Raw genomic sequence first — 21,697 nt, forward strand, 5'->3', positions numbered from 1 at the left:
CATAACAGTGCTACTCTAAATACCACAAAAATTTGGAAGCCCAAATCTTGATTAGCATTTTCAAAATCAGATCAGTTGATTTTCACCATCATTGGACTTGTCCTTTTGTTTTTTCCTCTTAACAATCCGCTATGTTTGAAAATAATTGTTAGTCAAAGAAATAAGTATATTTTCTCTATGTTTCAGCTTCTCATTTAATTCCTCAGTGTTGCCCAAAATATGACTATGTTGCAAGTCTGTTTTCGCTCCATCTCCAAGCAATATTTCTCAAATAACAATATGTATGATTGTATTTTCAAGATCATTTGCAAAATCAAATTTTATATCCCATACAAGAAAATTCAAAATAATTTTTCTGACATCAAATTGTCATTGTGGCATTAAATAAACTCAGATTCTTCACCAAATCATTATTACAGTTGTTTTTAGTTATACAAATAGCTTTAGTATTAATAAGATCTAAATCTGCATACCTGTATTCCTAAATAAGAGTAAGAAATGGCAGAAATAAAAGTGCTAGTGAGAAATAAAAGTGCTAATGGGTTAACGAAATTGATGCGTTACAGAAGCACATACACACAAAATGCACAAAGAGCATTATTGAGCTATGTTTTCAGACTATGTCCAAGAAAAAAAGGACTGAGGACTGAGTCAAAGTCCTTGAACAGAAATCAAAAGGATTAGACAATATGAACAAAAATAACATTAATTCCTCAGTAAGTCTCCAGAGTAGAAGTAGAGATGAATGTAAAAACCTTAAAAATGTTAATTATGTGAAAATGAGTGTTCAGATGAAATTAAAGATATACATCATATTTTGGAATGTCTCCACTCTCTGGACAATACACTGTGACAAAATGGTTGACCAGTTCTATGGCACACTTGAGCAGGGTGAGAAGCAACACAGTACTGAGAATTACTAAGGGAGACTTGACAATGGGAAGGTCCTCACCAGTGGGTGCAGTCTTTGAAGGAGGCTCTGGTGCTGGAAACAGAAAAATGCCTGAGATAAAATAACTTTGGAATAGGGAGGTGGGAAGTATTCTGTTCAGACATCTCCCTTCTCTTTCTCTCTCTCTCCCTCTCTCTCTTTCTCTCTCTCTCTCCCCTGTCTCCTCTGGTCAAAGGAAATTGGAGAGAAATACAAAAGCAGCATCTATGTAGCATGAAAAAAAAAAAAAAAAAAGGAAACAGGAAAGTAGCATCAGCAAAATGATGAAATAGGAAGGCCTGGAATCTATTCCGCTCCCACTCCCTAAACACACTGATTCAACAACAAAACATGAAAATATTCTTTTGTGAGAAATTCGGAAACTAATTGAGAGGTTTTCATGCCTTGAGTGACATGAAACCAGCCACATTGAAGCTAGCAAGGAAATTCAAGACACCCTGTTCCCAGCATAGCACCACGTAATTAGAAGAAGCTCCCCAGTTCCCAGCTTCTCACTGGGGAGGGGAAGAGTGGGCTGCCTGCACAAAGTTCCGAATTTCCCAGGGATGCACCAAAGACTGACTTCTGTCTTGGATGCTGACAGGCCTGGCACAAACTAGCCACATTGGGACCTGCAAAATCAGTCTCTGGTTTCGGGTTTGATCCCCTACCCCTCCTTCCCAATTTCGGAAAAAAATAGAACAGGCAAACACCAGTTCCCAGTACCTCCCTAGAGAAGGAAAGGGAAGGATCACATGTTTAAGACCCCAATTTGGGAGGCTGCCCAAAGAACAAGTTTCTGTCTTACTTGTCTTAGAGTACTGCTGGGACCTGGCATCCTTCAGCATGGAAAGATACATAAAATCACTAATCATCAGGGCCTCCTGGTGGCACAAGGAGTTAAGATGCAACCTATGAAGTTATCCACAGTCACTGCAGCACGAGTTCGATCCCCAGCCAGAGAGTTACCCACGTGTTGCAATTGCTACAGAAAATACTATGGAGACTCTTCAAAAACATTAAAAATAGAACTATGATTATGATCCAACAAATCCATTTTCAGGTATTTATCCAAAAGAATTGAAAGCAAGATCTCAAGAGATAGTTACATGTTCACTGCTTCATTATCCATAATAGCCAAGAGATGGAAACAACGTAAATATCTATCAGAGAAATTAATGAATAACGAAAAGTAGTATATACAAACAATAGACTATTATTCAGTCTTTAAAAAAAGGTGATATGCAATAACATAGGCAAATGTAGAGGACATTATACTAAGCAAATTAATCTTCTACAACACAAGTTGTAGAAGGACGACTATGACACGATTCTACTTATTTGAAGTATCTAAATAGCCATATCCAGGTATCTAAATAGCAGAGTGTATAATGATGGTTGCCAGGGGGTGAGCAGAGGGGAAATGAGTTGTTTCATTTGAGCAAGATGGAGATCTGATGTACATCACACCTATACTAAACAATACTGTACTGTACACTGACAATTTCTGTTAAAAGGATAGATCTCATGTTAGATTTTTTTACTACAAAATATTAGAAAATACATTTACATAGTGATGAGATTTTTTAATACTGTAATCATTGGTTTATATAATAAACTCCCAAAGGAAATGTGAAAAGTGCCATTATTTAAGATATTTGAAAGCAGACTGAAAAAAAAAAAAAAAAAAAGAAAAACAAGAAATTGGAGTGTTCTTTCCCCAACAAGGATGACAAGATCCAGGCAAGAATGACCTAAGACACCAATGAATACCACAGCCTTCAGGGACCTTTCAGACCACCCCCTCATGTGAGGGAAGAACGAGAAAGATTGGATTGGAACCAATGATTCACTTCAAGACCATTTGCTTGGCATGTTCTTGGCTCAGTTATATCTCCGGGGTGCTAGGAAAGAAGCATTTAATACCAAGTCACACACCCCAAGTTTAAAGAAGTCTCCAGGGATTAGTGGGGAGGGGGGGAGGCAGGGAGGGCAAGAGCTTTTTGTTACTCCATTTTATTTGTGAACTGGCATGTGGTTTGTTGTTTTTTTGTTTTTGTTTTTTTTAAAGATTTATTTATTTTTATACAAGAACCAGGGTACAGGCCAGATGCGCGGGAGGGTGAGAGGATTCACCAGAGACAACAGGCAGACTGACGAAATACACTGCTGAGGGGAGCAGCGGGGCAGACAGGAGAGGTCTGCTCGCCATGTGGGATTCTCAACGGCCGGTGGAGATCGAACCCGCACTGCAGAGGCTGAGGACAGCTTCACAGTGCTGTGCTCAACCACCTGCGTTACCAGGGAGGCCCCAGGCATGTGGTTTTGTTAGGGGAAAAGGCTGCCCCAAAGCAAATTCCATACAGGCTTTGTGGACTCCACCCCCACCCCAGGCCAAAGCCAAAGACACTGGGAACTCCAAATCCCATCACCACCAAAGGGAAGGTGGCTGGGACCTGAGGGTGGGGTTAAGCAGCCAGGTGGATACAAAAGGCAGACATGTGGGCTTTGGGGCTCTCTCCATTTTGGGGCCCTCGGCCAGCTCGCGGCGTCCGTCTAGCTCTGAGAGTGACTTTGGGTTTCCAGGTCGTCGGATCGGGTAGGACGCATTAAAGACTTTATTTCCCTATTTTCTCCCTGAGTTGTACATTTTCCTTATTTCTTTTTCTCTTGTAAAGAAACCTTTTATTAACCCCTTTGCGTGTGTCTGTAGTAGAGTATTCATAAGTCCCTTTAAATCGCGCAGGTGAGGACCCACAGCCAGGAACCCGTTTAATATCGGGGTTGCTCTATAACAGTTTGTTTTAAAGTCAGAAACAATCCCCTTAGAAGAGCAGACCATACAATCTATAAAAAACAAATCAAACCTTAGGCCAGGTATCAGCAAACAATAGCCAAAGGCTTAAATTTGGCCCAGTGTTTTTCTCTAGTTTTATTTATTTTTTTTTAAAGACATATATATATATATTTTAAGATTTATTTATTTATTTATACAAGAAAGGGGTACAGTCCAGATGCAGGGCAGGGTGAGAGTGTTCACTAGAGACAGAGCGGGAACAGAACAGGATACACTGCTGAGGGGAGCAGTGGGCGAGACAGGAGAGGTCTGCTGCGCCATGTGGGATTCTCACCCGCAGCCCGGCTGGGATCGAAAGGGGCGCTGCAGAGGCTCTGGACAGCTTCACAGCACTGCACTCAACCGCCTGCACCACCAGGGGAGGACCTCTAGTTTTACTGAAACACATCTAAAGCAGGATATTGTGACTTTTAATGGAAATACATATATATATTCGGTCTTTGTCCTCATTTGTGGTAGAGAGCTCCTGAAACCCTTGCAATTTCCCAGGAGATAAGTATGGCAAAGATGTCTTCTGTTATGTTAATGAAGTGGCTTTTGGATATGCCTTAGGATGGGGGTTGGTTGCCAGGGGAACCAACCCTGTGACTGAAAGTATGGAATTTTAGTTCCACTCCCAGACCTCGTGGGAGGAGAGAGGGCCTGGAGGTTGACAGTTGCCAAGTCAATGATTTAATCAATTGTGACTTTTTCAAACCTCCATGAAAACCAAAAAGGATAGGGTTCAGAAAGTGTAACAGTGTAATATCCACAGAAAGGGGAGGGTCCAGGTTCCCTGCAATACCTAAGGAAGGGTGGAGCTGAGCAGTAAATGGAAGCTAAAAAGGACTTTGGAAGAAGACCAGGAGGAAGCACATGGAGCAGAGAGATATGTAAAGAAGCCACACTTGCTTCCCAGCCTTGGATTTATACCAGGAACTTGAGGTACATGGAAGAGACATTGACTTGGGTGAGAGACCATGGGAAGGCTGATAATGGCAGACTTTATCTTAACTTGTTCCTTAATTTTACTCTTTTCCTTCCAGACTTGCCTGGCTCCTTCCATTCCTTTCCTATGGGTTCTCACCAGAAGATGCTTTAGACTGTGGCAAGCTTTCAGGCATCAGCAGCCCCAATTTGGGCCAACCCTGTTTGGCTGGGCATTTACTCATGAAGAGATGGGTAACTTTGGGTTTTTAATTGGAAGCTATTTTAACTCTATTCTCTCTCTTCTCTTTATTGCACACTAATTGTATTAAAATTCTTTTCTATTGAAGATATTAAGCACTAAGGTTATGTTTTGTTTGTATTGCAGCGGATGGCAGAAACCATGTAGAATGTGCAGTTTTGGGGTCCTGGGGTGCTCCCCATTCTGCCCACTAACAAGAACTTCTGTGTTGGTGAACATGTGGAGAGTCAGGGAGAGTGGTGTACAGGAGCACATGGCGGCCCCTGCCCTTTTCCCATACTTTGCCCTGTGCAACTGTTCCATCTAGAACAGTAATAAACTAATAATCTAGTAAGTAAAATGTTCCTCTGAGTTCTATGAGCCACTCAAGAGAATTGAACCTGAGGAGGTGTTATGGGACCCTCTGATTTACAGCCAGTCAGAAGCTTGCAATTGGTGCCTGAATCAGTGAGTGGTCAGAGAGAGTTATGAAAATGAACACTGAACTTATTTCACGAATAGCAGAAGTGGAATCTGATGCTATCTCTGGGTTCTGTCAGCCTTCAGCTAAATTGTGGTATACCTAGCTAGTGTCTGGAGAATTGTTTGGTGGAGTGGAAGGACACCCCCCCCCATACACACATTAGAAATTTGGGCCCCAGACACCCATTTACAAGGCCATTCTTTTGCATTTGTCTATAGCTGCTTTGACAATCCAGCAACTGTGGTGAGTAGTTGCAACAAAGGTTTCAAGGGCCACTAAGTCTAAATACTTGTTATCTGACCCTTTGCTATAGCTAACCTCTGCCTGAGACTAATCAGTCTGAGGATACTAATCTAAGTATCTCCAAAATAAAATACGTTAAACATCATTACCTTCTTCCCTTTTAAATTGAATAGAATTTGCCAACTTTCTGTGAATCTAGTCTAAGATATCACATGCAAGAGTCCAACACACACATCTTGAACACCCCAAATAGTATGGTGATTAGGAATGGAAACACTAGAATCAGAAAGGTGTGAGCATGAATCCCAATTTGCTATTTGCTAGATATGTGATCTTTGGCAATTTACTTAATCTTTCTAGGCTTCACCTTGAAATAAAGTAAAAAATATTATCCAGTTCATAGTTAACAATAAGTTAGTGGTTACTTAGCACAGTGTCTGATACACCTTGCTTTGTGATTACTGCATTTTCAAAAATATTAAAACTTAGGGAGATCAACTTCCGGAGACAGAACATGAAACTGGTAAAGTACAAATGTATCACTTACTAAACATTACCTGCACAGTTTTCTCCAGAGTCTCCACAGAGCAGGCCATCACTTTCAGGACTTCTGGTAGAATTTCCATCCGCCACCACACAGTGGAGGATCACTAGACCTTCAAGTTCAAAAATAACCAAAACAAAGGAAAACTTAAAATTTTGCTCAGAGTGTAATATTCTATCAGTCATGATCCACTTATGAAAATCACAAGCCCATAACTTCCATTTCTGAGTCACTTTCCCACAACAAAGGAGGGGAACACAGGCCAGCATATCTCATTTTTAAGCTCAGTACCAAAAACAGAATTTTCGTCAGTATCACTTACATCTAACTAAACACATCGTAAGTGAGGATAAACAGGGTGGTCCCCAAAGAAAGGGGAGGTTCCAGCTTCCCTGCTGCTCTCATGGAAGGGTGTTGCTGAGCAGGGAGGAGAAGAGGAGAGAAGACTGGGACTCAGAGGGCAAGCAAGAAGGAGACCTGCAGGGTCACATGGAGCAGAGAGATGTGAAGAGGCTGCACTTGCTCAGCCTTCGACTGGCACCAGGGAACTGAGGGAAGACATGGAAGGAGACACTTGAAATAGATGAGGGTTAGAGACCCATGGGGTGGTTGACAATGGCAGCCTTTATCTTTTTTTTTTTTTAGATTTTATTTTATTTATACAAGAACCAGGGTGTAGGCCTGATGCTTGGGAAGGTGAGAAGATTCACCAGAGACAGAGTGGGGAACAGAACAGGCAGAAGGACTGAAATACACTGCTGAGGGGAGCAGTGGGAGAGACATGAGAGGACTGCCCTGCCATGTGGAGATCTCCGCAGCCAGCCAGGATCGAACCCGCACTGCAGAGGCTGTGGACAGCTTCACAGTGCTTTGCTCAACTGCCTGCGCCACCAGGGAGGCCCCAGCAGCCTTTACATTGATTTTGATTTTGCTCTTTTCCTTCCAGACTTGTCTGGACATTTCTGTCCCTTTGTTATGTGTCCCCACCAGGACATAGAAGGTGATAGAGAGTTCTCAGCTACAGGATGAGTACACTAATGGATTTCCAAGGAGAATGGATAACAAGCCACATGACAAAATACTTTCTTCCTTCCATACAGACCCAATGTTTCTCAAGTGTTAATTATTGAATGTGTTTCCTTCTGGGGAAAGGTCAACCCAGATATTAAATAAATGTCAATTGTTTTTAAACAATCTCAGGTTGCTCCAGCTATGTATCTCTGTTTCTGAGAAGAATGGACTTTATGGAGAGGTATGGGGGAGAGAGGAACATGTTTTGTGGTTGGAACACTTTAGAATGCATAGTGTCTGCATGAATCCTGATTCAAACAAATCAACTCTGAGATGATCAGAGAAATTTGACACTGACAGGGCATTAGATAGTATTAATGAACTTTTACAGAGATTTTAAAGTGTGAGGATGATATTGTAATCTAGATTTAAAAAAAATACAGAGTTCATTACTCTTAGAGATATATTTAAATATTTAGTAATGAATTACTATATCTGAGATTTGCTTTAAGATAATCCATCAAGGGAAGAGAGACGCAAGGTAGTGAGGAAAAGGTAAGGATGAAACAGGATTGGCCACACCTTGGTGACTGTTGAAGCTGGATGGTAGGTGTTCCAAGGTTCATTATTCTGTTCTCTCTACTTTTATTTATATTTGTCAATGTGTATAATAAAAAGTTTGAGAGGAGAGGGGAAGACACACAGGGCATGGTAAGAAGACTTGGAAAGGAGCCGGTCTTGTGTTCATCAGTGTTTTTGCCACCTAACCTTGGGCAAGTTGCCAACTTACCTTGGGCAAGTTTCCTAACCTCTTTGTTTCCTCATTGGCAAAGTGGAAATACCTATAATCACTTCTTCAAAGCATTGTTGTAAGAATTCAATCAGGTAAGTATGCAAAGCACTTAACACAATGCTGGCATATAATTAACACTCAATGACAATTACTTATTATTATGTAACTAGCAGAATAAAATAACTTGTCCACTGGTTGTGTTGACACTTCTACATTTAACAATATTTCTAAACTAGGTATGTGCTCCACTTCCATGGAGTTCAACACACATTCATGAGCATCCAGAAATACCTAAGTGGGTAAGACATGCTTGACCCTCAATTGCTCTAAAGCTACTAAGACAGGTAATCAGAAAATCAGCTGACATAAAGTAATAGTAATGTGCCGTGAAACAATAATATCCAGCAGATTCAAAGGTCAAAAGAGTTTTCAGGAAGTCTTTCTTCTATCAAATTGGAAATGATTTTGTTTTTTTTTAAAGAGGTGGTAACTGCCTTAGAAGCAGTGAAGAGAAATAGAAACACAGATTCACTGGAGATGGGTAAATTAGTCCTTGCTTTTTTGGAGAACAATTGAGCACTGTATGGTATAAGCAAAAAACTAAAAAATGTATAAATGCTTAAACCCAGAATTAATTATATTTCTAGTGATTTTTCCAAAGGAAATAATAGTGGATCCATAAACATTAGCTACAAAAAAAAATCTCTACATGACATGGGCTATAAAACAAATAGAAATGACCTAATTATCTAATAACAGAGAATTGATTATCTATATGGAACTCTTTTCATGTGATAAAATGTTATTAAAGTGATTTTCAAGCATTAATAGAACATTTCAAAATATTCCCAAGTGAAGCAGGCCACAGAACAGTAATGCAGTATGATTAGTATGTAGTTGTCTGCATATACATGTGGTAAGTGCAAAAAACATCCATATAGATGGTAATCAAAAAGGTGGGTAAGTACATAGTAGTTGCTGATGCTTATTAGAAGATTTTTTTCCTTAATTACCCTTGTTTCCACTTTCTAGCTTTTTCTATTTCTGTTTTTTTTTGTTGGAGTAAGAAAAAAGTTACAATTAAAAAATTGATTTGGCAACTGAAGTTCTTTTCTTCCAATCCCTGTCCCCTCTCCTTCCACAATTAGAACAAGCCTGAAGTGAACAATCATTTAGGAATTCTAAAGCATAGAAGCTGTATAGTACTCATTTTTATAATCTCATTTTTACAGTACCTAACACAGACATAATGGTATTCAACAAATGTAAAAAGAATGAATAAATAAAGCTATAAACAAACAAACAAAACAACCATGAAAAGCAAAAATTCTAATATCAATTTCTGGAAAATTTCAATTTTTCTAATTTCATAAAACCAGTTTAACTAATTTTTAAGATCCTCATACATGGGCTTTCTTCACAGGCAGAATCAAAAGGTCTTAATTCTAGAATTAATCAGTTGCAATGTGGGAATTTTTAAAAATCTGAATCTCATAGAGATTCCACATCTGCAATTGAGAATGATGACATGTCCTTAGGGTTATTGAAAAAAAATAAATTAAGTAATAAAAGAAAAGGTACATGGCTGATGCATAGTATCCAGTTTTTAGTCTACTCACATTTGATTCTTACTATCACTTATATTTAACACATCTTTCTTTTATTTCTACCTAACAGAGGGAGTCCTGATTTCATTAAAACCCTGCCAAAACATTCTGGCAGGTTGGTGCTAAATCTCCATCCACACACTGGCCTCAGCTTGCGAAGAAGGCACTGGAGGCCCTCTGGGGACAAGACATCATCGGGAAACCGTGCACAGGTGCGGAAACAGTGGTACTCCTCGGTGGTGCTCCTCCTACTCATCTAATGATCTCTAGGTCTCAGTCTGGTGGCCATGAACCATATCAAGCTTGAGGAAGCATTTTCTTAGTCTACAAATTTTTTAAAATTCCAATTGAGGGGACTCTTTAGTGGCACAAGGGGTTAAGACGCAACCCATGAAGCTATTGGCAGCCGCTGCAGCATGAGTCCAATCCCCAGCTGGCCAAGGAGCTGCCCACATGGCGCAGCAGACTTCTCCTGACTTGCCCACAGCTCCCCTCAGCAGTGTATTTCGGTCAGTCTACGTGCTCTGTTTCCCACTCTGTCTCTGGTGAATCCTTCTCTCTCCCCTCCCCCGCACCTCTGGCCTGTACCCCAGTTCTTGTATGCATCAATAAATAAGTCTTTTTAAAAAATAAAATAAAATTCCAATCGAGACAGTACTCATTAAACCTGGATTTTTCTGTATTCATTGAAAAAACAGGAGATCTGGTAACATCAGTCTGAAACATCTTCTTAACTGGAACTAAGTAGCTGGTGAGCCTGTAAGTGCCACAGACCCGATCAGTCCAGCTGCACTCATCTAACTACTGGACTTGACAGGCATTTGAATTTGTGATCTGCAGGAAGCAACTCGGAAATCAGAGAAATGCTCACAAAGCAACCTATTAAATACTAAAGGCAGTTTCCAAGAGAAAGGATGCTGTTCTATTCACAATTCAACAATTCTTTAATCAGCACCATGCATTTGACACTGGTGCAAGACATTAAGATTCAACAATATCAAAAAAAAAAAAAAGATTCAACAATATCAGATATTATCACTAACTTCAAGGAGCTCACATTTGAGAGGGAAGATAAAGACATAAGTCTTTTAAATAAAAATAATAAATAAAAATAAATAATCATCTTTCAATCCTGGGGTGTCCCCATTACAACTGTAACAGGGTGGTCCCCAGGAAAAGGAGAGGTTTCAGGTTCCCTGCCCCACCCAAAGGAGGGTGGAGCTGAGCAGGAAGGAGAAGAAGCTGGAGAGGAGACTTAGGAAGGAAGGGAGCAGGATGGAGACCTAGAGGAGGCACATGGAGCAGAGAGACGTGAAGAAACTGTGCTTACTTCTTGGTCCTGGACTGGTTGAAACAGATGTGAGTGAGAGACCCGTGGGAAGGATAACAATGGCAGCTTTTATCTTGATTTTGATTTTGCTCTTTTTCTCCCAGACTTGTCTGTTTCGGACCCTTTTCTATGGGTCCCTATTGGAAGGTGTTTCAGACTCGTGGCAGGCTTTTGGGGCTTGCTTTGGGCCAATCCTGTTTGGCTAGACTTTTACCCACAAGGGGATGGGGTAACTTTGGGTGCTTGATTTGGAAACTATATTCTTTGTCTTTTCTGTATTGTTCACTAATTGTATTAAAGTTCCTTACCATCAAATAAATAAATAAATAAATAATCATCTTTATCAGAGAAAGTACAAGTTGTATTTTAGAGAAAGTTAAAGAAAATATACTATTTACATGTGGAAACATGGTAATATTTCCATTGAAATCAGTCACAAATTATGTCAGAATTACTATGATCTTAGATGTATTAAAATCTCTGGCCAACCAACATTTGGGTCCCTTAAAAACATCTCCTGGAAAAGTTTATCAACCTCCCTTTAAATTTTCAGTAGAGTCTTCACTCTCCTTTAATGTACTCCATTTCTGTGAGCCCATCCATCCATCCTTCCATTCTTTCAATCACAGCCATTCATTCATTCCAAAAAATTATTAAGCATCTATTTCTAAAGTTTTACAAATGCTTCTTTAGGTTCAACTTTTTTCTGCCTTCCTGTAATTTTACTTTGCTCATTGCAGTCACCTAGCGAAAGTTTTCTTTCCCATGACAGATCCTCGTATACTTGAAGCTAGGTACCATGTGTTTCTGAAAGAATTTCTTTTCTTCAGAGCTAAATATTTTTCTAAGCATAGTTCCTTCAACCATATTTTACCCTTATAAAATTTGTCATCTTCCCCTAAATTCAAGATCGTGTGATTATGATTAAGTTACTCAACCATGTGTTATTTCACGTGGGCTGACAAAGACAGAAAGAGTGGGTTCTCAATGCTCAAATCATTGACACCCTATTTCTGGCAATTCAGTCTCACAGCATATCATCCTTTCTGTTTGCCCCGGTAAATACTGGAGTTTTGTTCTGCTTAATAAAATTAAGCTCCTAAATCTTTTATATTGCTAAGAAGCAGTATACAAGTAGGCTTATTTGTTCTTTTTTGTTGTTATTCTATTTTGTTTCATTTTTGTTTTTCACCTACAGAAATGATTTTATACTTTGAAATATCATTGTGTTAGATTTCACCTATCAATCAAATATTTCACAATCTTTTTTGTTTTATCTTCTTTTGATTATCCATACCTTCCTACTTGACAAAAGATCCAGAATTTCTAGTTGTATTAAAAAATGAGAAACAAAACTAAAGAATGTTAGATTAGTTGGATTTGTTAATTGACTAGAAATTGAGTTCCTGTTTCTGGGACTTGTTTTTTAAAATCAACTCCACTCATAAAATTAGACAAAAAGGAAAAGAACCCAATTCTAGTTCAGTGAGTCAGAGCTCCATTTACTTTTATGAACTTTGACATTCTCAAATTAAAAATTACAGAATGTATCAAAAGTTGTATTCCTGTCAGACAGCAAAGGGATGAAGTCATTGAGAACAATACAGGCATTCAAGGAGGCGCGGTCTGACAAGGAGCATAACCCGATGTCTCAAAGTTACTAGTAACACTGAGGTAAGTCATACACCAGCTGGGTCAACTATTTAAAAAGATCAAATGTGACCAAGCTAAATAGTCATGTGCGTTGTATTTGCCTCATCTCTGAGCCAAGTTTTCCATTTTTTTGGAGCCAAAATCATTATATATTTTAAAAATACATTATCACAATATGTCCATTCATTTATATTCTGATGATTTAGAATATATTACATATCCTAACATCTACATTTGTCTATGAATCTCAATGAATTCTTATGCTATCACTCTTATTCTAGGATTTGAACCAAACTCCATATCTCATCTGCAAATCCAATTGCAAATCAAAGGAAAACTTATCAACCTGTGAATATAAGCAGAGATTGGAAGAATATTTCATAATCAAATCCTTGAAATTTCGTTTATATCAAAGGGAAGCAATATGAATTTTTTTGAGTTTTTTAATTTATTTATTTATGCATACAAGAACTCGGGTGTAAGCCAGAGTTGCAGGGGCAGAGAGAGAGTGGGGAGTAGAACATGTAGATTTATTGAAATACACAGCTGAAGAGAGCAGCGGGTGAGATAGCAGAGGTCTGCTGTACCATGAGGGTCAGCTCCCTGGGCAGGGATCGAACTTGTGCTGCAGTGACTGGTGATAGTTTGAAAGCATTGTCTTTAATCCCTGTGCCACCAGGGAGGCCCAGGGAAGCAATATGAATTAATGAGAAAAGGGTAGGATTGATGTCTATCAAGCTGGATTTGAATCATGGACCTATCCTCACATTACTAGCTGTGTGATTATGATTAAGTTACTCAAACATCGAGCTTCAGAGTTCCCATTGATAAACTGAGGTCCATTTTATATAACTTACATGGTAAAGATTTAACTGTTTGCTGAAATAAGGGAGAAAAAGAAATTATGAATGATTAGCCTGCCAATGCCTGGTACAGGTACTGGAAGAGTCTGGAGAAAAATTAAAAGAATTCTAATTACTCAGGTAAAAACATAGATTCTCATTCACATAAATGGATATTGACAAATTTTTACATTCATGTCGCAATTTCCCTTTATATAAATATATATTTATGAAGAGACTACAAAGGATAAATACACAAACATATACATATTACATTTCTATAGTGTACTTATACACATGTAGTTAGTGAGGCAGAATTGTATGTGGTCTTTCCATACACTGCTTCTTTCCAGTATATTTTAGAGATTTGAAATGATGCCTCGATTAATTAAAAGAAATGTGGCATCGTCTACATGTATGGTTCTTTGTATTCTTAGTCCAATGCTGCCAGTGACTCAGCATATTGTTAATGTCAGACAATATTACCGATTCAGTTGGTTGGCTAAATGATTCAGTGCTACAAATAAAGTCAGTCTTAGATGATACTATCTAACAACCTAGTGGATTATAGCTCTAATTTATGAAAACTCAAGTTAAAGCTTTTAAAGTTTAAATCAACATAAGAAGTCAAAACTATAAGGATATGGTAATTTTTCTATTGTATATTCACTGTCAAGAAGAAAAGCAGAATATTGAATAAACAAGCATTCTACACACAGCATTTTCCAAGTCCAAAACAAGGACACATCTAGTATGGAGCTGAAAAAAAATATTAGGGGGTAAAAATGATTTTTAACATTAAGCTTATGGTTGAATGAGATAAAAATTATGAATAGGTGATTTGACTTTGGTATTCTCATCTGTTTTGTTAACGCGTTTTCTATCTTGTTGTCCTTTTGCTGTTCTACAAACTAGAATCCTCCTAGAGCATATTTGTTTAATATACTTTCCTTTCTAAATGTACTTGCTTTCAAAGCAGACCTGCAAAGAGAGAGCTGCTTAACTCAAAAGAAATGATCTGGAATCATGGGATTCCACTTAAGTCTTCCAGAAAGCAGTTCCTATAATGCAGATTAAAAGGTTTTCACTTTATTGGGGGGGGGGGTATAAACTCTGGACCATGCCAATGGTAAAAAGGGAGCTGAAGCAAAGAAGGAAAGCAATGCAATGTGGGTGCGCCTCCTGATGAATACTGTTCCAAAGTGAGCCTCAAAGAAACACAGAAAGGTGCTCACTTAGACATGCACTATATAAAGGGGACAAGAAGGAATGACACTTTGAACTTGGATGACAGTGTATTTCTCTGCTCCAATTAATTTCATCACCTATTTCACATGGACAAAATCTCCCCCACTGGGTACTAACTCTTTCAACTTCTGGCCCCCTGCTGAATGGGAGGCAAAACCAATGCCCTGGGGCATGGTTATGTATCAAGTCCAAAAATAAGGGCAACCTGCTATGGGTGGAGAGCTGAGCAAGAGACAAAGGAAGTCACTGCTAGTCAATTAAGAGGAACACAAAGGTTTGTGTCCCAACAGTGAGGAGCTGGGGTATTAAGGCAGATCATTGAGAACCCCATTCCAGGACTGGGAGGAATTTTTCTAAAGTCCCTTAAATCACATCACCTAGAGAACCGCCTACTTTATAAAACTGAAAGATGGGCTTCTTAATTATCAGAGACAGGGGGAGAAGCAGAGAAAAAATAAGAGTCTTCAAAATAGTTTATGTCCATTCAAAATCAGGAAATTATAAACTCTTTTTTCCGCCAACATAATATCATATTCCAAATGGTAGAAACAGTATCTCAGTGTTTAAGAAAGGTCTAGAATGATGGATAACACTTTTTTTAACTCATAAAAGTATTCCATGATCTTATATTTTTAAAGCCCAGAGAGGGAAGTAATTTAACAACCTGTCATACATAAACTAACTCATATATCTGAAAACTGTCAACACCACAATAATGCCTTTGCCAGCAAATTAACCTCGTTTTTTTCTGTGACAAGGATGACTAAATTGAATGGGAGCCCCACAATAACCTAGAGCAAGTTTCTTAGAAATCATCAGTTGTCAAAACTTGACTTTTGGATTCCCATTCTTTTATGAGAAGAACACTCCAGACAGTCAGACATTGTAATACTTTAAATGAAAACTCCTGGACACACTGAATTTCCATACCAGTTCAAAGAAAGGTGCCAAAAGAAAGCAAAGGAAAAGAACAGTTTGTTATCAGCAAAGATTATTTGGTTGCAAAGTGAGGAGAAATAGCAGAGTTGGTCACTGGATCCAGTTATAGCAGAGCTTCTGACCCATGAGAAGACAGCCATCAAACATTAATAAGAAAAGAACACAGGGTTTCAGAGTTGATGCTTACCCAACCTGAAAAAAATCCTAGAAAATTTAAGCCCTTAGAATGAGTTAAGATAAGCCAATCCAATTTAACATTCCTCTATTATCTTATTATCAATAAAATAATTTGTAGAGACCAGAAATATAAATAAATAATATCAGATTGTATATTATAGAGAAAATAAATTTCATTAAATTCAAAAAGAGGCAATGTTAAGTTGTAGAAATCATAGGGAAAATTTCACAGAAGTTGGGAACTAAACCGGATCAAAGGCAATGACATAGAAATGAAGTTGGTGTGTTTGAGAAACAATGAATAAGGCTGTGCAGTTGGAGTAAGAAATTATAAAAATAAGTATGAAGAAACAAGGGTTTTCTTGATGTGTGTAGTGAGACTATGAAGCAATTCCACTGATTTTCTTGTGTGACCTATGAAAATAAGACTCATTAAGAAATAGTCACACCACATATTTCCAGATGAAGCTTTGCAGTATCTGTTCACCACATCCTGAAAGATTCCCAATAAAGCAGCTGACTACTGTAGCAAACTATTCAATTAGTATTTAAAAGTGGTGAATGCCATTGGGCAGAAATCATTAAAAAAGAACGGGTATATTTCTTTTGTTACACTTCAGCAAAGGCAAATGGGATATGTAGCTTGTTATTCTTGTGTGTAGTTTTTCCTCTTGCATTTAATCACATTGGCAGTCACCTTTCTTGACCTCCATTACAAGACAATTATCATTTATCTAAAACCTAGATAATCTAAAATTAGAGAAATTTCTCACAGAAATGTTCTACCATAGGATGGCAATGGTAGAAATGTGTTTCCTGAAGTAACACTTGAAATTTTTATCAATATTACTTATTAATTACATTTATGTCAGAGCTTTTTCCTTTCATAGTTGGAGTCTAGTCGATTACTCTTCTAATAGATGGTAAAATACAGAGAGTTGGGAGTCTTTAAGGAAAAATATTAGCTTGAGTCACAGGATGAGTGCTAATGATCAAGATGAGATGATGAGAATTCACATATGGTCACTAAAAACAATTGTGTGTAGAGACAGGACCAGTGAACTAAAGTAATTTTCTTTTTCCAAATTCTTCACCATTGGTTCTTGAGGTCACAAGTGTCTTCTCTCTTATTCTCTGCCCAGAGAAGTCTGGTGACATTTTCTTAGTTTAAAACTCCATCTTCCAAGCTCTAAAACATCCCCAAAGTGCAGTGACATCATTCTGGGTTCACTGAGACACAGAGAACCCATTCGTGGTGATCATTTGGCCCCTTCCTACCTAGAGATCATTTCTACACAACTCCCTGTAAGTGTTACCCACCCCGCAAACATGTTTAGACCTGGAAAGTTCACTACAAGGCAGTTATTTTCAATGTTGTAGTTGGGAGAAAATTCCTCCTAAATTAATATGAGAGTTGTCTTCCTAGAATTTTTGTTAATTAATCCAACCTATGTTCTCTGTACTATGTACTAATCTCTACTGAGATAGATTTCCAATGATTTGAAGAAGTTAGCTCTCATAAACCAAAACATCTATTTTCTACCTATCACCCCAATTTCTATATTCAGTCATGTGTGTGTGTGTGTGTGTGTGTGTATGTGTGTTGGGCTTCTTCAGTTGCCATCAATATTTTGTCTCTGATCTTTTAAGAGAATCAATGATTTCTTCACAGCTATCTTATCAGATACCTCTTCTTGAGCCTCAGCCTACTCCATCAATATTGGGAATAGTGGATCTACTCAAATCTTACATCTAAAATCCACCTTTGCTCTTGGCTTCCTGATTTATCCTTCCCTTTTCATTAAACTCTGCAAACTTTGTTTCTGACTCCCATACCATAAATATGTGTGCTACCAGCACTCTATTTCAGTCCTCTTTCTTCCATTTTTTTAGTTTATATATAACCTACAATTAACTATCTTAACCATTTTTAAATGTTCAGCTTGTTGGTATTAAATATATTTATATTTTTATGGAAACATAACCAATATCCAGCTCTAAAACTATTTCTTCTTGCAAACTTATGCTCACAAAACTTATGCCCACAAAACAGTAATTCCTTACACCCTTCTCTTCCAGCCCCTGGCTACCACCACCCTACTTTTTCTCTGTATGATTTACCTTGCTCTTCTTTTTCATAATGCCATTTGGTCTCACAAAATACCCATGGACTCAGATTTAAACAAGATTTCTTGTTCTAGGCACTATGTTAAATAGATCCTAAAATTATCATCAACTGAAGGATCCACTTATATTTTCAGCTCTATTTCCTACTCAAGCAATTGTCCAAACTGGATAGTCATTAGAATCCCCTGCTTTTTTCATAATAAACATCTAATCTTATAAAAATTTTAGATTTAGAAAAAATTGCAAAGTACAGAACACCCCCTTTCTGTTTCCTTCAAGGTTATCATCTTACATTACCATGGTACATTCATCAAAACTAAGAGCCAACAGGGCCTCCCCGGTGGCGCAGCGGTTGAGCGCTGGGTTGGGAAGCTGCCCGCAGCCTCTGCGGCCCTGGTTCGATCCCCAGCTGCTCCCCAGCCACCGGAGGAGGGTCCCACATGGCGCACAGACCTCTCCTGCCATGCCTGCTGCTCCCCTCAGCAGTGTACTTCGGTCCTTCTGCCTGCTCTGGTCCCCACTCTGGCTCTGGTGAATTCTCTCACCTTCCCACGCTTCTGACTGTACCCAGTGCTTGTATAAATAAAAAATAAATCTTTAAAAAAAAAAAAAAACTAAAAGCCAACATTCATATTTTACTATCTTCTGAACTCAAGATTTTATTCTGATTTCATCAATTTTCCACTAGTGTCTTTTTTTGTCATTGTGTCAAAATTCTTAGTTTCTTCAGGTCAATGGGAATTTTTCAGTTGTTCCTTATATAAAAGGACCATGAAACAAACTACTCAGGTCAACCCCTAATCTGGATAAATTTGGTGAGTACTGGTCAGGTGTTCTGTAAAATGTCCTTCAATGTTAGATTTTTTTGATGTTTTCATTATGACCAACAGGGATTATGAGTTTTAGGACAAACTCTACAGATAAGTACTCCCTGTGAGAGAGACACAATATCTATTGGCATCATTGTGATGTTAACCCTGAATTCAAGATGATGATAGCATCTGCCAGATTTTACACTTTGTACTGTTTGTCTTTTTTTTTTTCCTTTTTATGTTCTATTCTAGTGGAAGCAAGCCACTAAGTTCAACATACTCTCAAAGGGGATGAGCTCTACCTCCTACAAAGTTATACTTAATTATTTGCAATTATTCTGTTAGGTACATTTGTTTCTTCTCCCAAAAGATGTTTAAGAATGAGATCTGTAGGGATATACCAACCAGATTTTAGTAGCCCTGAAGAAAAACCCAATAATCAGTACATTCCTTGGGAGAATAGATATTGGTTCCACTGCTATAATCCAAAATCAACTTCCTAATTTCCATATGTTTGTAAATTCTACTCATAAAATCATTTCATGGTTCTTTTTCCTAATACCATTAATTCTACTTCTCTCTCAGGTTAGCAGTCTTGGACACAACCTCAGTACTTCTTTCTTCTTCCTTGCCTACTCACAATTTTTCATGATATCCTATAAACTCTTGCTGAGAAATATTTATTTATTTATTTTTCTTTCCATTGCCTGATCCAGACTAGTTAATAGCAACTTCCCCTTTACTTGTCTCTTATTATATTAGTTTCTTTTCTTTTGATCCATTTTGCACACTCAGATCAATCTTAAAATCACTGCAATCCCTGTATTATTCTCCAATTGAAAAATCCCATGACAGCTACCTGATCCATTATTATTGCACTCCCAAAGGAGGCCCTGTGACATGAGTTAGGGATGAAATGATGTTTTTAATGTTAAAAAATGGAGCTTCGATAGAATAAGTGGAGGTTTCAGAGAGAAGAATAAGTTCATTCCCTTATGGTTTCCCCTCCATAAGGGCTATGTGACATTGAGTCAGTGTTCTTGAATTTTTCCTTTTGAATTAGTTTCTTCCTCCATGAGTTATTACTACACAGATAGGCCAGGGGCTACATCCTGATTATGAACCATCCCCAGCCCTAGAAAGTTTAGCAGTACCTGGTTAGAGACCAGGGAAAAGAATCATGAAACAAACTATGTAAGTCAGCCCCTAATCTGGACTTAAGAAAGGCTGAGACAGTTCTTGATTCAGTCTATAAGATATGCAAGAAAATGGGCTTAATATTTTTGTACTCTTTAAGCACAATTTTCTTAGGTAGGAGGCCATATAAATTTTCAAAGTGGAATCTTAAAATGTAAAAAAGCAGGAATTTATCTAAATTGTAAGACTTCTGATCCCAGTTCCTAGGAAATCCTGCAAAGGTGGCACTGCATTAAGAACTCAGAATCCTGCTAAGGTCCTCATTCAGGTAATGAGTCCTTAACCAGGAAATATTTCTCCCAGTACCATGCATAATTAACACTGTTTTAGGAATTTGAATATTTTTATTCTCTATGCACAAAGCAGTGATAATTATTAATCAGCCCATCTTCTATAAAATGGAGGGGAAATGGGCCTACCACCATCATGGAAACACTAACTCAAGTGTATATTTCTTGGTGAATTTTTTCCAATCACTCCATCCCAAAATAAGTTTTCCTTCTTTGATTTCCTATCTAGTCTGCACTGTGTAATTTAAACTTTGTTAAATATAGAACTATTTAGTAAAATGTTTCATTAGTAATTAATATTTTTATGTATTATAGTATAAATGCTTTTTAGAAAGACAATGACTATACTTTAAACAAGTCTTTCTAATGGTAAACACAATATTAGACAACTTTATAATAGTACTGGTCACACTGTAAAATAGCAAAAAAAACTTATTAGCAGTTTTCTCATTATTACATATTTTAAAAATAAAGATAGAACTTTTCAACAAGCTACCAAGTTTGTGCCATGGGTAAAAGACCATGCTTTTGGATAAGTTCATGTTTTGCTGATGGTGGCAATCATACCTAAATTTCATAAGCAAACCGTCAGCCTACTCAGCAAAACCAGCCATAGCTGTATTTTCATCAAGAAGCTATAAAACAAGTCATTGTTAGCAAATCCAAAAATGGAATACAAAGAGGTGTTGGGGAAGGTGAAGTGTGCTTATGTTTGAAAGAAGCTACAGAGGGGTGGGCAGGCACACACAAATCTGATGAAACTGACAAATTTACATCAAGACCTTTGTGATGCAGTAGGAGAAGTGCCTGGTATAGGAGGCTTTCCTGAGCTATGATTCATTCATTGAATAAATATTTATTGAGCATCTACTATGTACAAGCACTGAAAATATAACTGAATAAAACACTCAAAAATCCCTGCCATAATAGAACTCACCTTCCAATAGAACTGTTTAGAGTGTTTAGAGTACTGCTAAAAGCATGGTTATGATGGAGTAGATTCTTGCTTTTTTTCCTTTGCTTGCTTCCAATGGTGAATATTACAACAATTTCTTTTGACCAAAGTGCAAACACTAACTCTCCAGTTGGCTTAATGAACACAATTATTCTATTTCTCTTTTTTAGATCCTACCTATGAAATATTTAAAAAGATATCATGAAGTTGAGAATGTAAATAATATATGGAACACTTATTAACTATAATCTTTTCTGCATTATCTCAATTTATCCTCAAAAGAATTCTGTATACTTAGATGATAGGTACTGTTATTATTATCATTCTATAAATAATAGAATGAGGTAGAGGGAGATAAAGTAACTTTCTCAATGTTACAAGGCAATTATTATGAAACAATACTAATAGAGGCCTGTCTAGTTTTTAAAATCTGGAAAAAAATCTGTCCTAAAAAAATCTGTCCAAAAAGTAATTTTTGTCCATTTTTTGCTATTTAGAAATGACATTTAA

General features: G+C 37.7%; 1 protein-coding gene across 1 annotated transcript in view; it reads right to left on the reverse strand.

The window, feature by feature from the left end:
* BTC (betacellulin) overlaps positions 1-21,697 on the reverse strand; it is a 47,483-nt gene that overhangs the window by 16,842 nt on the left and 8,944 nt on the right. The window contains exon 2 of the mRNA XM_037529592.2: positions 6,220-6,318. Coding sequence (XP_037385489.1) covers positions 6,220-6,318 — 99 coding nt within the window. The remainder of the gene's footprint in view (positions 1-6,219; positions 6,319-21,697) is intronic.

This window comes from Talpa occidentalis, unplaced genomic scaffold (assembly GCF_014898055.3).
Source record: "Talpa occidentalis isolate TD23 unplaced genomic scaffold, MPIMG_talOcc4v2.1 talOcc4.6, whole genome shotgun sequence".
In the NCBI taxonomy this organism is placed as follows: Eukaryota; Metazoa; Chordata; class Mammalia; order Eulipotyphla; family Talpidae; genus Talpa; species Talpa occidentalis.